This window comes from Aspergillus uvarum (genome assembly GCF_003184745.1).
Source record: "Aspergillus uvarum CBS 121591 unplaced genomic scaffold BO82scaffold_111, whole genome shotgun sequence".
Classification (NCBI taxonomy): Eukaryota; Fungi; Ascomycota; class Eurotiomycetes; order Eurotiales; family Aspergillaceae; genus Aspergillus; species Aspergillus uvarum.
This window is the reverse complement of record NW_020291408.1, coordinates 32608-51556: the sequence shown is the minus strand read 5'-3', so window position 1 is coordinate 51556 and position 18949 is coordinate 32608. Positions and strand designations below refer to the sequence as shown.

The following is an 18949-nucleotide window of genomic DNA, read 5'->3' as shown; positions in this document are numbered from 1 at the left end:
CTTGGCGAAGAACGAATGCAGTGTGTCAATCTGCTACTTTTGAATGTTTATTTTGTTACTGGTGCTTATCCTCAGTAACAGCTGTTGGGGCTTTCATCCTGTTTCAGGTAAATGCCTGTGTTGTGGAACGTTCGACCATATAGTACGTTGATCACTTGTCTATATATTTCTCACTCAGAGGGATGGGATTTACTCCAATATGTCGCCGAGGACCACTGTTACCGAGTCATTCCCTCAACATACTGAGCTAATTTACATGATAGCTCTGTACCTATGATACTAGTATCATAGCTCTGATATTGGCTTATATACATCGTTTCAAGGTGACAGAATTGATGGTGGTGTTGCTGGTCTCGGCCGGCCCGTTGCTGACGTCATCGGTGTTGTGGCTCGTTCGGATGGAACCGGCCATGTGGCTTTCTTGTCCTGCCCAGGCCTGAAGATGGCTCTGGGGTTGATGAGATTGAGCCATGTGAATTGACTCTTGACTTCATAGCACCCTAGGGGGTTTTTGAATGCCTTATCTGGTTGTATTCTCGCAATTCACTACTGAGTACAAATTGAGTAATGAGTGATAAACAAACTGTGGTCCATAGACCTTGCCAGATCCCATAGCTTAGTCGATTTCCAGGAATAGAGTATGGTATAGAGATATTGCATTTGTGTGTTATGATTTGGTTACTTATAGACTTTTGAGTGAATGCCACCTGGCTTTACTCTTAATTGACATATAATCTTGTTGTTTGAGAGAGTAAAGCCATCGAGTTACTTTTCTCACCACACTCTTAAACGGCAGACAACCGGAATAGATTGAGCCATTGGGGGTGCCACATGAGGGCTCTGGAAATGAAGAAGTAGTGAATACACAGAGCGCCTTGCTTCAAGTTGAAACAAGAAGTCCAGAACCTCAGCCTTGGTGAGATTGAGATAGTCTGATATCTACAATCAGGCACGGGCTGTTCCAGCCCCCCCTGGGGTGACAACACGTGACGGCCGCCATAAGCGACACCTCAGCAACGACACCCGCGCCGGCCTCCTGAGGTCACTTTCCGCTTCCCCAGTTTACCTCTCCTCCTCCCCCCTCCTCCCAATCCCTACTTACTCGCACCTCTCCTTCCTCCCTCCCTCTAATTCTTCACGTCTCCTCCTCTCCTCCCCAATTCCTCACTTGTCGTCTTTCTTTCCTTCACTATCCGGTCATTTTCTTTGCGTGGCGTTCTGTTGGGTGGATGAGGTCGTGCTGCGGCCTTAGGTAAATATGGCTCCTCTACCGATCAAGTTCACGGAGCTCCTTAATGTAAGTCCTCCTGTGTTCGGCCGACACAAGCCGACTTGCGCGAGAAACATGAGCTAATCTATTTGTCCGACTGACAGTTGACAACGGCTGAAATTGCGGTATGTGTTATTGCTTTGTTGGGCAACCACCCTTCAGTCCGATCTGCGAACGCGCCCGCCGACACTCCGTTCCTGGCTTCGGCCATTGCTTGCCTACGTACTGACTCAATTTATATCCGGATCTAGCCTGCGTCTATTGGTTTCAACTCATGCGTAAGTCGTTCCATCTTGGTCCCACCAAACCCACCATCGCACCAGTACCGTCGCTTGCTAATACTTGGGCCTCCCTGGACAGACTCTAGAATCAGACCACTATGTGTGTGTCCGGCAAAAGCTCGATGAAGACGACAAGCCCCAGGTCATTATCATCAACCTGAAGAACAACAATGAGGTCATCAAGCGGCCGATCAACGCGGACAGTGCTATCATGCACTGGGACCGCAATATCATCGCCCTCAAGGCTCAGGGTCGCACGATCCAGATCTTTGATCTGGCGGCGAAGCAGAAGCTGAAGTCGTCGGTGATGAATGAGGATATCGTGTACTGGAAATGGTTCAGCGAAAAGTGCCTGGGTCTGGTCACGGAACAGTCCGTATACCACTGGGATGTCTTTGACCCGACTCAGACACAACCTCTGAAGATCTTTGACCGTCTTCCCAACCTCAGTGTAGGTCCCTCTGAGCTTGTGACATTGGTTTCCAACGGAGCTAATAGCATTGCGACTAGGGATGTCAAATCATCAACTACCGCGTCAACGAAGATGAGAAGTGGATGGTAGTGGTCGGAATCAGCCAGCAGCAGGGACGTGTGGTGGGCTCGATGCAGCTCTATTCCAAGGAGCGAGGAATCTCCCAGTTCATCGAGGGTCATGCTGCTGCCTTCGCTTCCATTCGGGTCGAAGGCTCCCCGCTCGAGCACAAGCTGTTCACCTTCGCCGTCCGAACGCCGACCGGGGCCAAGTTGCAGATCGCCGAGATCGACCACCAGGAGCCGAACCCACGGTTTCAGAAGAAGGCAGTGGAGGTATACTTCCCTCAGGAGGCTGTCAACGACTTCCCTGTCGCCATGCAGGTCTCCAAGAAGTACGACATCGTCTACCTGGTCACCAAATACGGATTTATTCACCTCTACGACCTTGAGACCGGCACTTGCATCTTCATGAACCGCATTTCCAGCGAAACAATCTTCACCACTGCCCCTGATTCCGACTCTGCTGGTCTGGTCGGTGTTAACCGCAAGGGCCAAGTTTTGTCCGTCAGTGTCGATGAGAGCAACATCATCCAGTATCTGATGGAGAACCCCGCCATGTCCGGCCTCGCAGTTAAGCTCGCTTCTAAGGCAGGTCTTCCTGGAGCGGATCATCTCTACCAGCAGCAGTTTGACAACCTTATTGCCCAAGGAAACTTCTCCGAGGCTGCCAAGATCGCTGCGAACTCGCCACGCGGTTTCCTCCGGACCCCGGAGACCATAAACCGCTTCAAGAACGCTCCCCAGACGGGTCAGATGTCTGTCATCCTCCAATACTTCGGTATGCTGCTGGACAAGGGCTCTCTGAACAAGTACGAGAGTGTGGAACTGGTCCGCCCTGTTTTGCAGCAGAACAGGAAGCACCTTCTTGAGAAGTGGATGCGCGAAAACAAGTTGGAAGCCTCCGAAGAGCTTGGTGATATTGTCCGTCCTTACGACATGAACCTGGCCTTGTCTATTTATCTCCAGGCCAATGTATCCCAGAAGGTCATTGCCGGGTTTGCTGAGACGGGCCAATTCGACAAGATCCTCACGTACTCGAAGCAGGTTGGCTACCAGCCGGATTACACCCAGCTTTTGCAGCACATCGTTCGTGTGAACCCCGAAAAGGGTGCCGAATTCGCCACGCAGCTCGCCAACGAGGAGTCGGGAGCTCTCATCGATCTCGACCGCGTTGTCGATGTGTTCCTGTCCCAGAACATGATCCAGCAAGCCACTTCGTTCCTTCTCGATGCCCTAAAGGATAACAAGCCCGAGCATGGCCATCTTCAGACTCGTCTGCTCGAGATGAACCTTGTCAACGCCCCCCAGGTTGCCGATGCCATTCTTGGCAATGAAATTTTCACGCACTACGACCGTCCTCGGATCTCCCAGCTTTGCGAGAATGCTGGTCTCATCCAGCGTGCTCTTGAGAACACCGAGGACCCGGCGGCCATCAAGAGGAATATTGTTCGTACCGACAAACTGAGCCCCGAGTGGTTGATGGAGTACTTCGGCAAGTTGTCCGTTGAGCAGACGCTCGACTGCATGGACACCATGTTGCAGGTTAATATCCGCCAGAATCTGCAAGCCGTTGTCCAGATCTGTACCAAGTTCTCCGACCTCCTTGGCCCCTCTCGCTTGATTGCCTTGCTCGAGAAATACCGTACCGCTGAGGGTCTCTACTACTACCTTGGCAGTATTGTTAACCTTAGCGAAGATCCCGAGGTGCACTTCAAGTACATCGAAGCTGCCACTGCTATGAACCAAATCACGGAAGTGGAGCGTATCTGTCGCGAGAGCAACTACTACAACCCTGACAAGGTCAAGAACTTCTTGAAGGAGGCCAAGTTGACCGAGCAGCTGCCGCTGATCATTGTGTGCGATCGGTTCAACTTCATCCACGACTTGGTTCTTTACCTCTACCAGAACCAGCAGTACAAGTCTATCGAGGTTTACGTTCAGCGTGTCAACCCCTCGCGCGCGCCTGCTGTCGTTGGTGGTCTGTTGGATGTCGACTGTGATGAGAGCATCATCAAGAACCTTCTCTCGACTGTTGACCCGGCTGTGATCCCCATCGATGAGCTTGTTTCCGAGGTGGAGAGCCGCAACCGGTTGAAGTTGCTTCTGCCCTTCCTTGAGGCTACGCTTGCGACGGGTAACCAGCAGCAAGCCGTCTACAACGCATTGGCCAAGATTTACATCGACAGCAACAACAACCCCGAGAAGTTCCTCAAGGAGAACGACATGTATGACACTTTGACCGTTGGAAAGTACTGCGAGAAGCGGGATCCCAATCTTGCATACATTGCCTACCGCAAGGGACAGAACGATCTCGAGCTCATCAACATCACCAACGAGAATGCCATGTACCGTGCTCAGGCGCGCTACCTTGTTGAGCGGGCTGATCCCGAGATCTGGTCGTTTGTCCTGAGCGAGAACAATCAGCACCGTCGTTCCTTGGTCGATCAAGTCATTGCCACCGCCGTGCCCGAGTCGACTGAGCCAGACAAAGTGTCCGTCGCCGTTAAAGCCTTCCTTGAGGCTGATCTCCCCGGTGAGCTGATTGAGCTTCTGGAGAAGATTATCCTTGAGCCCTCGCCTTTCAGTGACAATGGCAGCCTCCAGAACCTGCTGATGTTGACTGCTGCTAAGGCCGACAAGAGCCGTTTGATGGATTACATCCACCAGCTCAACGAGTTCAGCCCCGACGAGATCGCTGAGATGTGTATCTCAGTTGGATTGTACGAGGAGGCTTTCGAGATCTACAAGAAGGTCAACAACTTCCTTGCCGCTGTCAATGTCCTGGTCGAGAACATCGTCAGCATTGACCGTGCTCAAGAGTTCGCTGAGCGTGTTGAGTTGCCCGAGGTCTGGAGCAAGGTGGCCAAGGCGCAGCTCGATGGTCTTCGTATCTCTGACTCCATTGAATCGTACATCCGTGCTGGTGATCCCTCTAACTACCTTGAGGTTATCGAGACCGCCACCCACGCTGGCAAGGATGAGGATCTCGTCAAGTTCTTGAAGATGGCCCGCAAGACACTGCGTGAGCCTGCCATTGATACCGGTCTCGCTTTCTGCTACGCCCGCCTTGACCAGCTCGCCGAGCTGGAGGACTTCCTGAGGACCACTAACGTGGCCGATATTGAAGCCTCTGGTGACAAGGCTTACGAAGAAGGATACCACCAGGCCGCCAAGATCTTCTACACCAGCATTTCCAACTGGGCTAAGCTGGCAACCACCCTGGTTCATCTGGAAGACTACCAGGCGGCTGTGGAGTGCGCCCGCAAAGCGAACAGCGTCAAGGTGTGGAAGGAAGTCAACGAAGCTTGCGTGAACAAGAAGGAATTCCGTCTCGCCCAGATTTGTGGTCTCAACCTGATCGTCCATGCAGAAGAGCTTCAGGACCTTGTTCGTCAATACGAGCGTAACGGATACTTCGATGAGCTCATTGCGGTTTTGGAAGCCGGCTTGGGTCTGGAGCGTGCTCACATGGGCATGTTCACCGAGCTGGGCATTGCGCTGTCCAAGTACCACCCTGACCGCGTCATGGAGCACCTCAAGCTCTTCTGGTCTCGCATCAACATCCCCAAGATGATCCGGGCCTGCGAAGACGCGAGTCTGTGGCCTGAGTTGGTCTTCTTGTACTGCCACTACGACGAATGGGACAACGCAGCCCTGGCTATGATGGAGCGTGCTGCCGACGCCTGGGAGCACCACTCTTTCAAGGACATCATTGTCAAGGTTGCGAACTTGGAGATCTACTACCGCGCCCTCAATTTCTATCTCCAGGAACAGCCATTGCTGCTGACCGACTTGCTCCAGTCCCTCACCTCCCGCGTCGACGTCAACCGTGTCGTGCGCATCTTCCAGTCCTCAGACAACATCCCTCTCATCAAGCCCTTCCTGCTCAACGTCCAGACCCAGAACAAGCGGGCAGTGAACGATGCGATCAATGACCTGCTGATTGAGGAGGAGGACTACAAGACGCTCCGCGATTCCGTGGACAACTACGATAACTTCGATGCGGTGGCCCTCGCGCAACGGTTGGAGAAGCATGACCTGATCTTCTTCCGCCAGATCGCCGCCAACATCTACCGCAACAACAAGCGCTGGGAGAAGTCGATCGCACTGTCGAAGCAGGACAAGCTCTACAAGGATGCCATTGAGACTGCCGCTATCTCCGGCAAGTCGGAGGTGGTTGAAGAACTCCTTCGCTACGTAAGTCTCTATTCTTTTCCAACAAACATTGAAGTCAGTGATTAACCGATACTCTAGTTTGTGGATATTGGCAGCCGCGAGTGTTACGTTGGTATGCTGTATGCCTGCTACGATCTTATCCGCCCGGATGTGATCATGGAACTGTCGTGGCGCCACGGGCTGCACGATTTCACGATGCCGTTCATGATCAACTTCCTGTGCGAGCAGACGCGGGCGATCGAGATGCTAAAGAAGGACAACGAGGAGCGGAAGGCTCGGGAGACGACGCAGAAGGTGGAAGAGGACAACACACCCATTTTGGGCGGCTCGCGGTTGATGTTAACGCAGGGACCGGCGGCGCCGGCACCCGCGCCCATGGGGTATGCCAATGGAATCACGCCGCAGGCGACCGGATTCCGGCCCTTCTAACCGTACGACTTGTCATGCCTTCTGCCTTCCTTTCCCAGATCTTGGTGCAGCGTCTCGAAGGGGTTAGTGTATGTATAGCATGAGCGATGGGACGCTTTGCGGCCGGACTCAGTTCGCTGTTCTCTCTGGGTCGGATGTTTCGGAGCCCCCCTTCTGTTACTTGATGATCTTCTCGTTCTATTTCTCCATTTATTGAGTGGTTCTTTTTTTCCTCTTCTCCTCTTCCTTCTTCTCCTCCTGATGTATTTCAATTGGCCTTCTAAAATCGGTGGCTCTTGTCTCCTGGGATTCGTGGGTGGGACCCGGGAGGATTCCCATAAATATCTTAGTACAATGGGATTATTGACTTCATGACGGTGATGGATGGCATTTTGCATATGTACGGTCCAGTCGGATACTAGTGGTGGTATGTAGGTAGTGGTACTCCTCCGTAGTCAATCACCGGAACAGGAGGCTGGCTGCCTCGTGACTTAGACAGCGGGTAAGACAGCCGTCGATAGTGGTGATGAACTATCGGTCCAACTTCCAAGAGAGGGGATCGACGATCTCGGCAGATGCAGCCGCAGCTGAAGGGCCGGGGGAGGGGGGTCAGGCTCGGTATCTTGTTCCGCTAGAGGATTTGACACAGGAGTACGTCGTAAGCGGCGGCGCAGGGTGGTGTACGGAGTAGAGTACGCAGTATGCGCATACTCCTAGTTAATAGACTACATGTTCGGCGAAAAGGGACCAACCAGGCCCGGAGGGAGCTGGTGGTGCCAGGCTTTGCGGCGTGCAGGTAAAGGATTTAGCCCCCCGCGAAACTGGACTGTGGTGGGGGGAAGTGGGACAGTACGTAGTTACGACCAGGTTATCAACATTTGTTTGGTGAGGAGTGTAAGGATTTATCCTGGGAGTTTACGGACGGAGGGAAATTTGCTCTTGAGTCGTCATTCCCTGAGACTGTTGCGATTGTTACTCATGGAAGCCGATCCGATCGGACCTGAAGACCTGTAGAGAGTAGGAGAAGAGCGCGGGGCGGGTTGGGTGTGGATTTTACTTAGGGCTAGTAGTAGTAGTAGTAGTAGTAGTAGTAGTAGTAGTAGTAGTTCGGGACAGAGAGGTCCGGAGATACTTGGTCACTTCTCCTGTATTTCTACTCCGTAGTAGATCCGGCTACAGGTTGCATGACTTTTTCAGTCCCATGGAAACCATACCCAGGGGCCTGGAATTGCTCAATCGCGCCAAGAAGGCTGACCTGACCTGACCGGCTACAACTCCGTCCTTCGGTGAAGGGAGGAGGCAGACAGAAAGCATTCTTGTCCCGGTGGCACAAAGCCGGAGATGGGGGGACCCGGTGGACGTTCCGGGAAGTACATAGTGCCAGTCGAACGGACGACGATGGTCGGGTTACAGCTTCTTCTGAACAATCGGTGAAGTGTTATTGGGGGAATAATTTGTTTTTTTCTTTTTTTTTCCTATTCTGTGCTGTTCGGACATGTGTGGATGGTGCAGGCTGAGGGGATCGGATCATACGGAGGAGATGGTTAGGAGATGAAATGCATCATTGTACTGTACAGTAGGTGGTTGTTATCACCGGAGCAATAAAGTCTAGAGCCAAGGAGAATTTTGTTTTTGTTGTTTCATTGTTCTCGGCGTATGTCTGGATCGACCAAGTGGTGCTCATCACTTGACACTTGGCAGGTTGCCGGATTGTGATTCCTCGGGATTAGTGCGGATGCCCTCTCGTTGTTTGTTCGGCGATGTGATGGTTCAGGGTGGTGGGGAAGAGTTCGAGGCGGGAGGAGAAAGTCTAGAGGGGCCCAGGGAGGGAGGGAGGGAGGAAGGGAGGAGCGAGACTGGGAGAGGCTGGGCCGAGCGGGCATGCGCGGGACGATCTGCGCGGCACTGCACTGCGCTGCGCTGTACTGCACTGCGCTCTCGCCTATTCACGGATGGAGAGCTCCAGAATAATGGATCATGGTTGATGGGGATGATCTCACTGCCCCCCCTCCGAGGCCTATTCACCAACTTCATGCTGCAAGAGGGAAACAATTAACCCGAGCACCCGAGGTTCGCCATTGCTGTGGACGGTCGTCCTAATTCACCCGAGAGAGGTGGTCTATGCACCCCCCAGCTCTGATGCAAATCTGGGGTTTTGTGTATGGAGAGGAGGGCAGCAGATGGTGGTGTTTTTATTGTGCTTGTACTGTACACAGTCCTAGTATGAGGGTGGCGGATGTCTGGTGATCTCTCTTGGTGGGGAGGGAGGAGGGGGGGGCAAATCTGCTTATCATTTGTCTTGGGAGGCCAAGTACGTTAATTCAATAGTCATAATTCCAATAACCAATGAATTCACCGGACGAACGGAGGGTGAATTGAGAGGAAAAGTAGGCAAGTAGGTCTGGGAATGGGAGAGGGGACCATCCCTCAAGCTGCAGTCCGGTGTACCGGTGAGGATGGACTGGGATGGACTGGGGATATCATCTGCTATCATCGATAGATTCAACCCCGGAATTGGACTGTCCATGGTAAAATTGGCTGCTCTCTCCGCCTTCCCGCCCAGGGCCTTCCTATTGCAGCACATCCTCCTTTCTTTTTATCTGCTTCGACTTCTTAATTCTTCGCTCTTCCTCTTCAACTTCTGCATTTCTTCTTCTTCTTCTTCTTCTTCTTCTTCTACTTTTCAATTCATTTCACAATCAAACACGTTCCGGGGTCATTCCTAAATCTTCTTCCACTCCTCCTCGGGTAAGTGCTTCCTCGGACCAGACACCACAACATTCCCTCTCGACTTTCCCCGCGTGTTGTTCTCGCTCTACCGTTCCGAAACCGGGCCTTTTTCTTTACCCTCTAACTTCCCCCGGAGACTGTTTCTCCTAAAAGTGACTCACTATTGCTATTTTTCCGGCTATCATTGGTTTGTCGGCTAACTGTTTCAATTCTTATGTTTTTTTTATAGTCTCTGCAGCCAGCCCTGTCGTGGTTCATCCAGAGCTTCTTCCCAGTCTACTTCTCTCCCTCCCCACAACGTCATAATCCTCTTATCTACCTACCCACTTTCCGTCGCCGCAGCTTTTCCCCCCCTCCCCCCCTCCCCCAAGCTCTCCTTCCTCCTCTCCTCCCCCCTCTTCTTCTCTTCCTTCTTCTTTCTTATCCAAATCCTCTACACATAATCACACATTTCCATCATGGCTGCTCCTCAACGTCAGCCCGAGGAGGCAATCGATGACACTGAGTTCATCGACGACCACCATGACCACCACCGGGATTCCGTCCACACCCGTCTGCGCGCCAACTCGGCCATCATGCAGTTCCAGAAGATCCTGGTCGCCAACCGTGGTGAAATTCCCATCCGTATTTTCCGTACCGCCCACGAACTCTCTCTGCAGACGGTCGCTATCTACTCTCACGAGGATCGTCTTTCCATGCACCGTCAGAAGGCCGATGAGGCTTACATGATCGGTCACCGTGGTCAATATACCCCCGTCGGTGCCTACCTCGCCATCGATGAGATCGTCAAGATTGCTCTGGAGCACGGCGTTCACCTCATCCACCCTGGTTATGGTTTCCTGTCCGAGAATGCCGAGTTTGCTCGCAAGGTCGAGGAGGCCGGCATGGTCTTCGTTGGCCCTACCCCGCAGACCATTGAGGCTTTGGGTGACAAGGTCTCCGCCCGTCAGCTGGCTATCCGCTGCGAAGTGCCCGTCGTCCCCGGTACTCCCGGCCCCGTCGAGCGCTACGAAGAGGTCAAGGAATTCACCGATACCTATGGCTTCCCCATCATCATCAAGGCTGCCTTCGGTGGTGGTGGTCGTGGTATGCGTGTCGTCCGCGACCAAGCCGAATTGCGGGATGCCTTCGAGCGTGCCACTTCCGAGGCCCGCTCGGCCTTCGGTAACGGCACCGTCTTCGTCGAGCGCTTCCTGGACAAGCCTAAGCACATTGAGGTGCAGTTGCTGGGTGACAACCACGGAAACGTCATCCACCTGTTCGAGCGGGACTGCTCCGTTCAGCGTCGTCACCAGAAGGTCGTTGAAATCGCCCCCGCCAAGGATCTGCCCCAGGACGTCCGCGACAACATCCTGGCCGATGCCGTCAAGCTGGCCAAGTCCGTCAACTACCGCAACGCCGGTACTGCCGAGTTCCTGGTCGACCAACAGAACCGCTACTACTTCATCGAGATCAACCCCCGTATCCAGGTCGAGCACACTATCACTGAAGAGATCACGGGCATTGATATCGTGGCGGCTCAGATCCAGATTGCTGCCGGTGCTACCCTGCAGCAGTTGGGCCTGACTCAGGACAAGATCTCCACTCGCGGTTTCGCCATCCAGTGCCGTATCACCACTGAAGATCCCTCCAAGGGCTTCTCCCCCGACACCGGTAAAATCGAGGTCTACCGTTCCGCTGGTGGTAACGGCGTCCGTCTCGATGGTGGTAACGGTTTTGCTGGAGCCATTATCACTCCTCACTACGATTCTATGCTGGTCAAGTGTACCTGCCGTGGCTCCACCTACGAAATCGCCCGCCGCAAGGTCGTCCGTGCCCTGGTCGAGTTCCGTATTCGTGGTGTCAAGACCAACATTCCTTTCTTGACCTCCCTCCTGAGCCACCCCACTTTCGTGGACGGCACTTGCTGGACTACCTTCATTGACGACACCCCCGAGTTGTTCGCTCTGGTCGGCAGTCAGAACCGTGCTCAAAAGCTGTTGGCTTACCTCGGTGACGTGGCTGTCAACGGCAGCAGTATCAAGGGCCAGATCGGCGAGCCCAAGCTCAAGGGCGATATCATCAAGCCCACTTTGTATGACCCTCAGGGCAAGCCTCTGGATGTCTCTGCTCCCGCCACTCAGGGCTGGAAGCAGATCCTGGACCGTGAGGGCCCTAAGGCCTGGGCCCGTGCCGTGCGTGCCAACAAGGGCACTTTGATCATGGACACCACCTGGCGTGACGCCCACCAGTCTCTGCTGGCAACCCGTGTGCGTACCATCGATTTGCTCAACATTGCCCACGAGACCAGCCACGCCCTCTCCAACGCTTACAGTCTGGAATGCTGGGGTGGTGCCACCTTCGATGTGGCCATGCGCTTCCTCTACGAGGACCCTTGGGACCGTCTGCGCAAGCTCCGCAAGGCCGTGCCCAACATCCCCTTCCAGATGTTGCTGCGTGGTGCCAACGGGGTCGCTTACTCCTCTCTTCCCGACAATGCCATCTACCACTTCTGTAAGCAAGCCAAGAAGTGCGGTGTGGATATCTTCCGTGTCTTCGATGCTCTCAACGATGTCGACCAGCTTGAGGTCGGTATCAAGGCTGTCCACGCCGCGGAGGGTGTCGTCGAGGCTACTATCTGCTACAGTGGTGACATGTTGAACCCCCACAAGAAGTACAACCTTGAATACTACCTGAGCCTCGTGGACAAGGTGGTGAAGTTCGAGCCCCACGTCCTGGGTATCAAGGATATGGCTGGTGTGCTGAAGCCCCAGGCCGCTCGTCTCCTGATTGGCTCCATCCGTGAGCGCTACCCCGACCTTCCCATCCACGTCCACACCCACGACTCCGCCGGTACTGGTGTGGCCTCGATGATTGCTTGCGCCCAGGCTGGCGCTGATGCCGTTGATGCGGCCACCGACAGCTTGTCGGGTATGACCTCGCAGCCCAGTATTGGCGCTCTGCTCGCCTCCCTGGAGGGCACCGAGTACGACACTGGTCTCAACCTGAACCAGGTCCGCGCGCTCGACACCTACTGGGCGCAGCTGCGTCTCCTGTACTCGCCCTTCGAGGCTGGTCTGACCGGTCCCGACCCCGAGGTCTACGAGCACGAAATCCCCGGTGGTCAGTTGACCAACCTTATCTTCCAGGCCAGTCAGCTCGGCTTGGGCCAGCAGTGGGCCGAAACCAAGAAGGCTTACGAGTCTGCCAACGACCTGCTGGGTGACATTGTCAAGGTCACTCCTACTTCCAAGGTTGTCGGTGATCTGGCTCAGTTCATGGTCTCCAACAAGCTGAGCGCTGAGGATGTTGTGGTGCGTGCGGGTGAGCTCGACTTCCCAGCCTCCGTCCTCGAGTTCCTGGAGGGTTTGATGGGTCAGCCGTACGGCGGGTTCCCCGAGCCTCTGCGCTCGCGGGCCCTGCGTGACCGTCGCAAGCTCGAGAAGCGCCCCGGCCTCTACTTGGAGCCCTTGGACCTGGCTAAGATCAAGGGCACTATCCGCGAGCAGTTCGGTGCTGCCACTGAGTACGATGTTGCCAGCTATGCCATGTACCCTAAGGTCTTTGAGGACTACAAGAAGTTCGTCGGAAAGTACGGTGATCTGTCCGTTCTGCCCACCCGCTACTTCTTGGCCAAGCCCGAGATCGGCGAGGAGTTCCACGTCGAGCTGGAGAAGGGTAAGGTCCTGATCCTTAAGTTGTTGGCTATTGGTCCCCTTTCCGAGCAGACCGGTCAGCGTGAGGTCTTCTACGAGGTCAACGGTGAGGTGCGTCAGGTCAGCGTCGACGACAAGAAGGCGTCCGTCGACAACACCGCCCGTGCCAAGGCCGACTTGGGCGACAGCAGCCAGGTCGGTGCTCCTATGAGCGGTGTCGTTGTCGAGATCCGTGTTCATGACGGACTCGAGGTCAAGAAGGGTGACCCTCTGGCCGTCCTGAGCGCTATGAAGATGGTATGTCTTGATCACCGGATATCTATTGTACGAGACACGATGCTAATATCTACTAGGAAATGGTTATCTCCGCGCCCCACAGTGGCAAGGTCTCCAGCTTGCTGGTCAAGGAAGGTGACTCTGTCGATGGTCAGGACCTGATCTGCAAGATCGTCAAAGCCTGATGTAGGAAGACCCTTGCACGATGTTAAAAGAATCTATGATTTATGTTCCTCGCGATGCGCGCTTGTTGTCAGCCTGGCAGTGAGAATTTGAGGTGTTTTGTTTGTGTTCAAGCGTTTCTTTCCGGGTTGGTTTGTTTCTGTTGATTTTAAGTCTGGCCATTCCAAACATAATACCGGCCATATATAAATGAATAAGTAGAGTTATTTTCGAGTCATGAATACGCAAATGTTGTATGTCGTAGACAAGACCCATAGTTGCATCGTTGTTCTCTGCTAGTCAACCAGGTGACCATAGATAAGACACAGTTCGATGCCAGTGACTGGGATGGGCTCAAGAGTCATGATTATAACTTGGCGACGGAAGCGCTGTCTGGCTCCCCCACCTCCCTCAAGGCCTTCCAGACGCGCATGGCCTCATCCCAGAAGACATCCTCCTTGATCTGGACTGAGCCATCCGGCATCAGGGTCCGCAGCTGCTTATGACCCACAGTCCCCCACTGGAGATCCGGTTCCCCGTGCACGAACTTCTTCAGGGGTGCAATGAACGCGTCCCAGATCACGGTTTTCTCCAGGGCCTCGACCCGCTCTCCGTTGCCCCAGAACCAGATATACTGATCGGTGGCGTGGGTGACGCCCCAACTGGGCGGGAGGGACTTATCGGCGCATTTCAGCCGATACTCGACGCGGTACCGATACACCCGGTTGTCTGTTGTCGATGCTGTCTCCGCCGCCGCCTCCGCCAACGCATGCACCAACCCCCGCTGCATCTTGTGCACCTGCATATCCGCATAAACGCGCCCAAAGGCATCAGTGCGCCAATCCCGGACGCCCTCCGGGAGCTCCCCGTCCGGGTAGTACAGCGGCAGGAGGGTGTCGACCAGCGGCCGCGGGTACTCGGCGGACAGGCGGTCGCGCAGCGCGGGCAGCGAGTTCTGGGTCGGCGGGAACCACGTCGCGTAGAGGTTGCGCTCGTCGCGGCACTCGCCGCAGAGGATGCGGATGTTCCGGGCGCGGAGGCGGCGGGCCCAGGTGCCGTCGTCGAGGGAGGTGAAGAGACTGGCGGGGATGAACGTGCCGTCGGTGGTGGGCCGGAATTGGTTGTTGCTGGGGAGGGCCATGGCGGCTTGGAGGAGGGTTGGGGCGGGGACGGCGCGGAGGCGCTCGAGGCGTGAGGCGGCGGGTAGGGTCAGGGGGATGGATAGTTGGTCAAGGAGCTGCGTGAATTGGGCTTGGGCCGTGGTGGGGGGTTTGGGTTGCGCGACGGGGCTGTTGGACCAGATGCAGACGCGTTTGATGATGCATTGGTCAGGGGGCAGGGTTAGGTCGTGCGAGAGTTGGTGGAAGGTTGAGTAGGCTCCTTTTTCTTGGTGTTAGCTTGTGCCACGGGGGGTTTGGGAGATTAAGTTGGGGGAGGGGATGGCGATATTTCGGGGAATGAAGGTGTTTTGGCACCGGAGCGCGTACCTGCTGAGTATCCTGCTACGGTGATCTCGGAGGGATTCCCCCCAAACAGACGAATGTGATCTCGGGTCCATTCTAGGGCCAGGCGTTGATCCCAGAAGCCGTGGTTGCCGACGCTCTCGTTCACGGAGGCGGCGTCTTGCTCCAGCTCGGAGGAGTAGAGGAAGCCGAAGACATTCAGGCGGTAGGCTGGTAGAACGACGATGGCGTTCAATTGGGCTTCTCCGAGGAGAGCGGCGGCGGAGAATGCGTTAGGGTCACCGAATTGGAGGAATCCGCCGTCTGAGAGAGAGTTGTTAAATATCATGGACGAGCAACCGGGGGAGAAAGAAAAGACGACTTACGGATGAAGAAGAGTACTGGCCAGCCTGTTTGATATTGAGCATTGAGTTGAGTGTGTGGTTCATGATATGCAAGGCGCACGGGGGAATGTGGGGACAGCAGTTGGCTTGTTCTATCTCATGGTTTCTGGGGTTGGAGACAGAAATCACATACCATTCTCGGGTGCCTTGCCCGTAGGGACCCAGATGTTGCACTGGAAACAATCCTCCGTCCAGCCGTCCTCGGAGACCACGTCCAGGAAGCGAGGCTGCGGGCAGATCCCTGTACGCCCGTTCGCAGGGCCCGGTTGATCTTTGGAGCCATACGAGTAGGAGGTGGACAGCTTCTGGGCCTTGCGCCAACGTTGCGGGGGCGGGTGGGCGTAGCGGACCCCGCCGAAGTAGTGACAGTAGGGTTTGTTGGTGGTTTTCTCATGCAGAGTGACTCCTTCAATATAGCCGTGCTGGCCTAGGGATTGGAGATAGGGGTGTTTGATATATTCCATGGTGATTGTGGTTTGGTTTAATGCGCTGGTGAGGAGGTGGGGAGAAGACTGGAGCAGTGGGGATGTGGTGTATAGTATAAGTAAACAATGCGACCCGAGTAGATCGGCTTGGGGCTATATAAGGACGGGGAGTCAACAACTTGACCGAGGGACAGACGTTGGAGATAACTCACAAACTAGATTGCTTTCGGTTGATAGCCGAGCGGCAGTAAGGCGCGGGGAATGGTGATTGGCACCAGAAAGCAACCCCGTCGGCAGAGGTTGGGATGTCGATGATAAGAAGATGCGGAGAAGAGGAGAAGGAGAGGAAGCCATTCCGCTTCGGCTCATGATCTGGACGCCGACAACCATCGTTGGCCTGAGGCTGCAAGGCCGGCTCTTTCCCCGGATTCTCGGCTTGACATGCTGCAGGTTGACTACCACAATCAGACACTCTCTCTATGGAAAAACCTCCATTGGATTATCTCCTCTTCCCGATCTCCGCATACGTCAGCCCGGTCCGGTGACTATGACTGGCACTGGCACTGGCACTGGCACTGGCACTGGTACTGGAGAAGCATCCATGGATGGATGATGATTCATTGCCCATTCTTTGAACGCCTCCACTGTTGGCGCATTTGGCCTAGACTCGTGCTTTTGCCCCCCTCCTCGCGGATGAGCTTGTGGTTCTGATGCATCATCATTCCCGGGGTCTGTTTCACAGTATTGTCCCGAACCCCTCTTCTTGACTCCCCAGAGGTATATTACCTCCTACTCCGTCGTCCCATATGCCTGAGTAGATTTACTTTCTCTCAAGAACTCAGTGTCCTGTTTCCTCGAAAGCCGATTCCAAACCAAGCTCTACCATTATTGTCAACCTCTGGTAAGTGGATTTAACTTCACAATCTGACTTCTTCGAGATATCTCGTTTTTGCTGCCATCAGAATGACGCCGAGACTGTCGTGTCGAATCTAAATCTGGGCGCAAGTATCATGTACCTTTGTACAGCAGCGTTTGTACCCTTCTGCACACCACTGTCGCACCTACCATTACAGTTTCATGCTCATCATCCCCATGCTTCCCCCATCTTATGGCTCCTATTCTTCAACTCACGAAGTGAGCAGTTGACACTGCATCTTCGCCCATCCATCTTCCCTTCAAACCCCATTCCAACTGAAACCATGAGCAACGACCAGCCACAGTCTCCCCGCCACTGGCACGGAGACCCCGGGAACCGTCACGAGCATCTCAACGTCTGGGTCCGCGGTGGTCCGTCCTCGCCCTACTTTCGCCGTCCTTCGGTGCCAGGCGGATCGGTGTACACCACCGCGACCGGACCGGAGATGACTACCGATAGACGCGTAGGTCTTCGTCTGTTCTCATAAGCCCTCCTGACCAACTGTATCATTTGCCTTTTGTGTTGTGTTCGTCATATGTCATTCAAGCGTTGGGAGGGGCAAAGCCAGAGACCAGCAAATCTCATGTAGCAAACACATTGCAGTGTCTCTCGCATCTACTGACACTTCTAGCAGGGCTCGAACTCCTCTGATATGTCTTCCAACTCCAACAACATGGCCAGCAGTCCGCCTCGGGCCCCGGACAGGAGACGCTCCAGTGGCCAAAACTCCTCCTTGTTCGAGGGTCTGACCAGCCAGAAGCGGAACTCCGACCCCAACTTTGCATCACGCCGTGATAGCTATACCGAGCAGGCCCAGACAGGTGGGATGTTTGCCCGGTGGTGGGATGGATACACCCGGGGCTCTAACCAGGGAAAGTAAACCACGGGAGGTATATTTTCGGTAGTAGTCTTGATCTTCTGTATCTGTTGTCACGTTTGTTTTCTGTTTATGACCTGAGATAGCATGGGGCGAGAGAAAAAGAAACTTCTCAAATGTCCTCGTTGCGTGTATGGGAGCACGATATGTTGACGGGCTGGGGCCATAATATTGTGTCAAATATGCATCGCAGTTATAGTCTTCTCATGAAATCAATGAAATCAATGTTGGACTCTAGAGGTTCATGGCTTCTGTCATTCAGTCTGGGCCAACGCCCAGACAGGAGGCGTGTTGAAAGCTCAGGTTCCAGGCCAGCAACTACCCCCCCCCCCCGATGGTCAACAAGAAAGAGAATCAACATGGGACATTAGACCCCAGGAATGCAAGGCCGGTATGATCGACCGGGGCATGAGATTAAGCATCAAGGTCAAGGCGCTTTTGGACTAGTGCCGTCTGGGGTAATGAAGTCTAGAGTTCGAACTCCGATCGGTTCGCGTCTGCTACGATCCTAAAACTACGGTCGGTCTACAGCCAGACTGGAAGCATAGAACCAGGCCACAATGCCCGTGCCTCCAGCAGCAATCCAGAAAAGAAGACAAATCCTCGGAAGAATTGCCAAGCAAAAGCAAGGCAAGAGATCCCAACAGGAAGAAGAGAGGAAAAGACTGACCCGCCATCTGGAAAGAGCCCAACAAGGAAATTCCAGAATGGACGAGGCCAACAGGCCGAGAAGCACACACACACACCACGCAGTTATCGACTTGATAGTGCAGAGGATGCAGAAGCAAGAAGACAATGAGCATCCAAGAAAATGAATGGCATCATGTGTCATCCAGGAAAACTTTTCAATCAATGGTTATGCGGAAAATCATTCACCCTGTGTGAAAGCCTTCATTGAGAGAAAAAGTGGGATGTGTCTTTTTGAGGAAAATTGGGGGGGAATTTCATATCTCTAACACGCCTAACCTCATTGCCGTGATAGAAACATTAGTTTCAGAGCAGAGCGACAAAAAAAAGTTGGAAAGAAAAACGCCTGCCCTCTTTTTCTGTCCATTTTTTTTTCTTCTTCTTTCGGTCCCGAAGTTCGGTTCCGTTCCGTCATAAAAGCACATAGCCCTTCAGAATTGCTTCCTTTTCCCTCCTCCCGTCATTGAAGACTTTCGTAAGGGAGAGAAATCAGATGACTTCTGTAGAAGGCATTTACCGGACGATACCGTCGAAGCGGTTCTTGAACCACTTGATGGTCTCGGTCTGGTTGATGCGGTGCTGGGAACCGACTCTGGCCTTGCAGCGGCGGCGCTTGGCAACACGCTCACCGGGGCGGGTCCTATTTGAATTACCATTGTCAGGGATCGAGTCCGAGGCAAAATCGGAGGGGGGGGGGGGGGGAGATGCCAATCCCCCAACCCCAAG

General features: G+C 54.2%; 6 protein-coding genes across 6 annotated transcripts in view; 4 read left to right on the top strand and 2 right to left on the bottom strand.

Annotated features, from left to right (window-relative positions):
- Nucleotides 1–1066: 1066 nt before the first annotated feature.
- On the top strand, nt 1067–6690 carry BO82DRAFT_437304 (clathrin heavy chain; the record flags this gene model as incomplete). The annotated part of the gene is made up of 6 exons (XM_025641180.1): nt 1067–1297; nt 1375–1395; nt 1522–1548; nt 1631–2002; nt 2062–6282; nt 6340–6690. The coding sequence occupies exons 1-6, from the start codon at nt 1259–1261 to the stop codon at nt 6688–6690; spliced, it is 5031 nt and encodes a 1676-aa protein (XP_025485798.1). The 5' UTR covers nt 1067–1258.
- A 3073-nt stretch (nt 6691–9763) lies between these two features.
- BO82DRAFT_359900 (pyruvate carboxylase) lies at nt 9764–13719 on the top strand. Its single transcript, XM_025636692.1, has 2 exons — nt 9764–13331; nt 13388–13719. Exons 1-2 carry the CDS (start codon nt 9858–9860, stop codon nt 13493–13495), a joined length of 3582 nt encoding a protein of 1193 aa, XP_025485797.1. The 5' UTR covers nt 9764–9857; the 3' UTR covers nt 13496–13719.
- A 120-nt stretch (nt 13720–13839) lies between these two features.
- BO82DRAFT_348993 (putative carboxylesterase) lies at nt 13840–15782 on the bottom strand (the record flags this gene model as incomplete). Its single annotated transcript, XM_025633856.1, has 4 exons — nt 13840–14852; nt 14960–15238; nt 15301–15324; nt 15452–15782. The coding sequence occupies 4 exons, from the start codon at nt 15780–15782 to the stop codon at nt 13840–13842; spliced, it is 1647 nt and encodes a 548-aa protein (XP_025485796.1).
- Nucleotides 15783–16564: 782 nt separating this feature from the next.
- BO82DRAFT_359899 (uncharacterized protein) lies at nt 16565–17423 on the top strand. Its single transcript, XM_025636691.1, has one exon. It carries the CDS (start codon nt 16754–16756, stop codon nt 17144–17146), a length of 393 nt encoding a protein of 130 aa, XP_025485795.1. The 5' UTR covers nt 16565–16753; the 3' UTR covers nt 17147–17423.
- BO82DRAFT_359897 (uncharacterized protein) lies at nt 17294–17779 on the top strand. Its single transcript, XM_025636690.1, has one exon. The coding sequence runs from the start codon at nt 17312–17314 to the stop codon at nt 17537–17539; it is 228 nt and encodes a 75-aa protein (XP_025485794.1). The 5' UTR covers nt 17294–17311; the 3' UTR covers nt 17540–17779.
- Nucleotides 17780–18736: 957 nt separating this feature from the next.
- BO82DRAFT_370092 (60S ribosomal protein uL5) overlaps nt 18737–18949 on the bottom strand; it is a gene marked incomplete at both ends in the record, with an annotated part of 755 nt that continues 542 nt past the window's right edge. The window contains one exon of the mRNA XM_025637198.1: nt 18737–18863. Coding sequence (XP_025485793.1) covers nt 18737–18863 — 127 coding nt within the window. The remainder of the gene's footprint in view (nt 18864–18949) is intronic.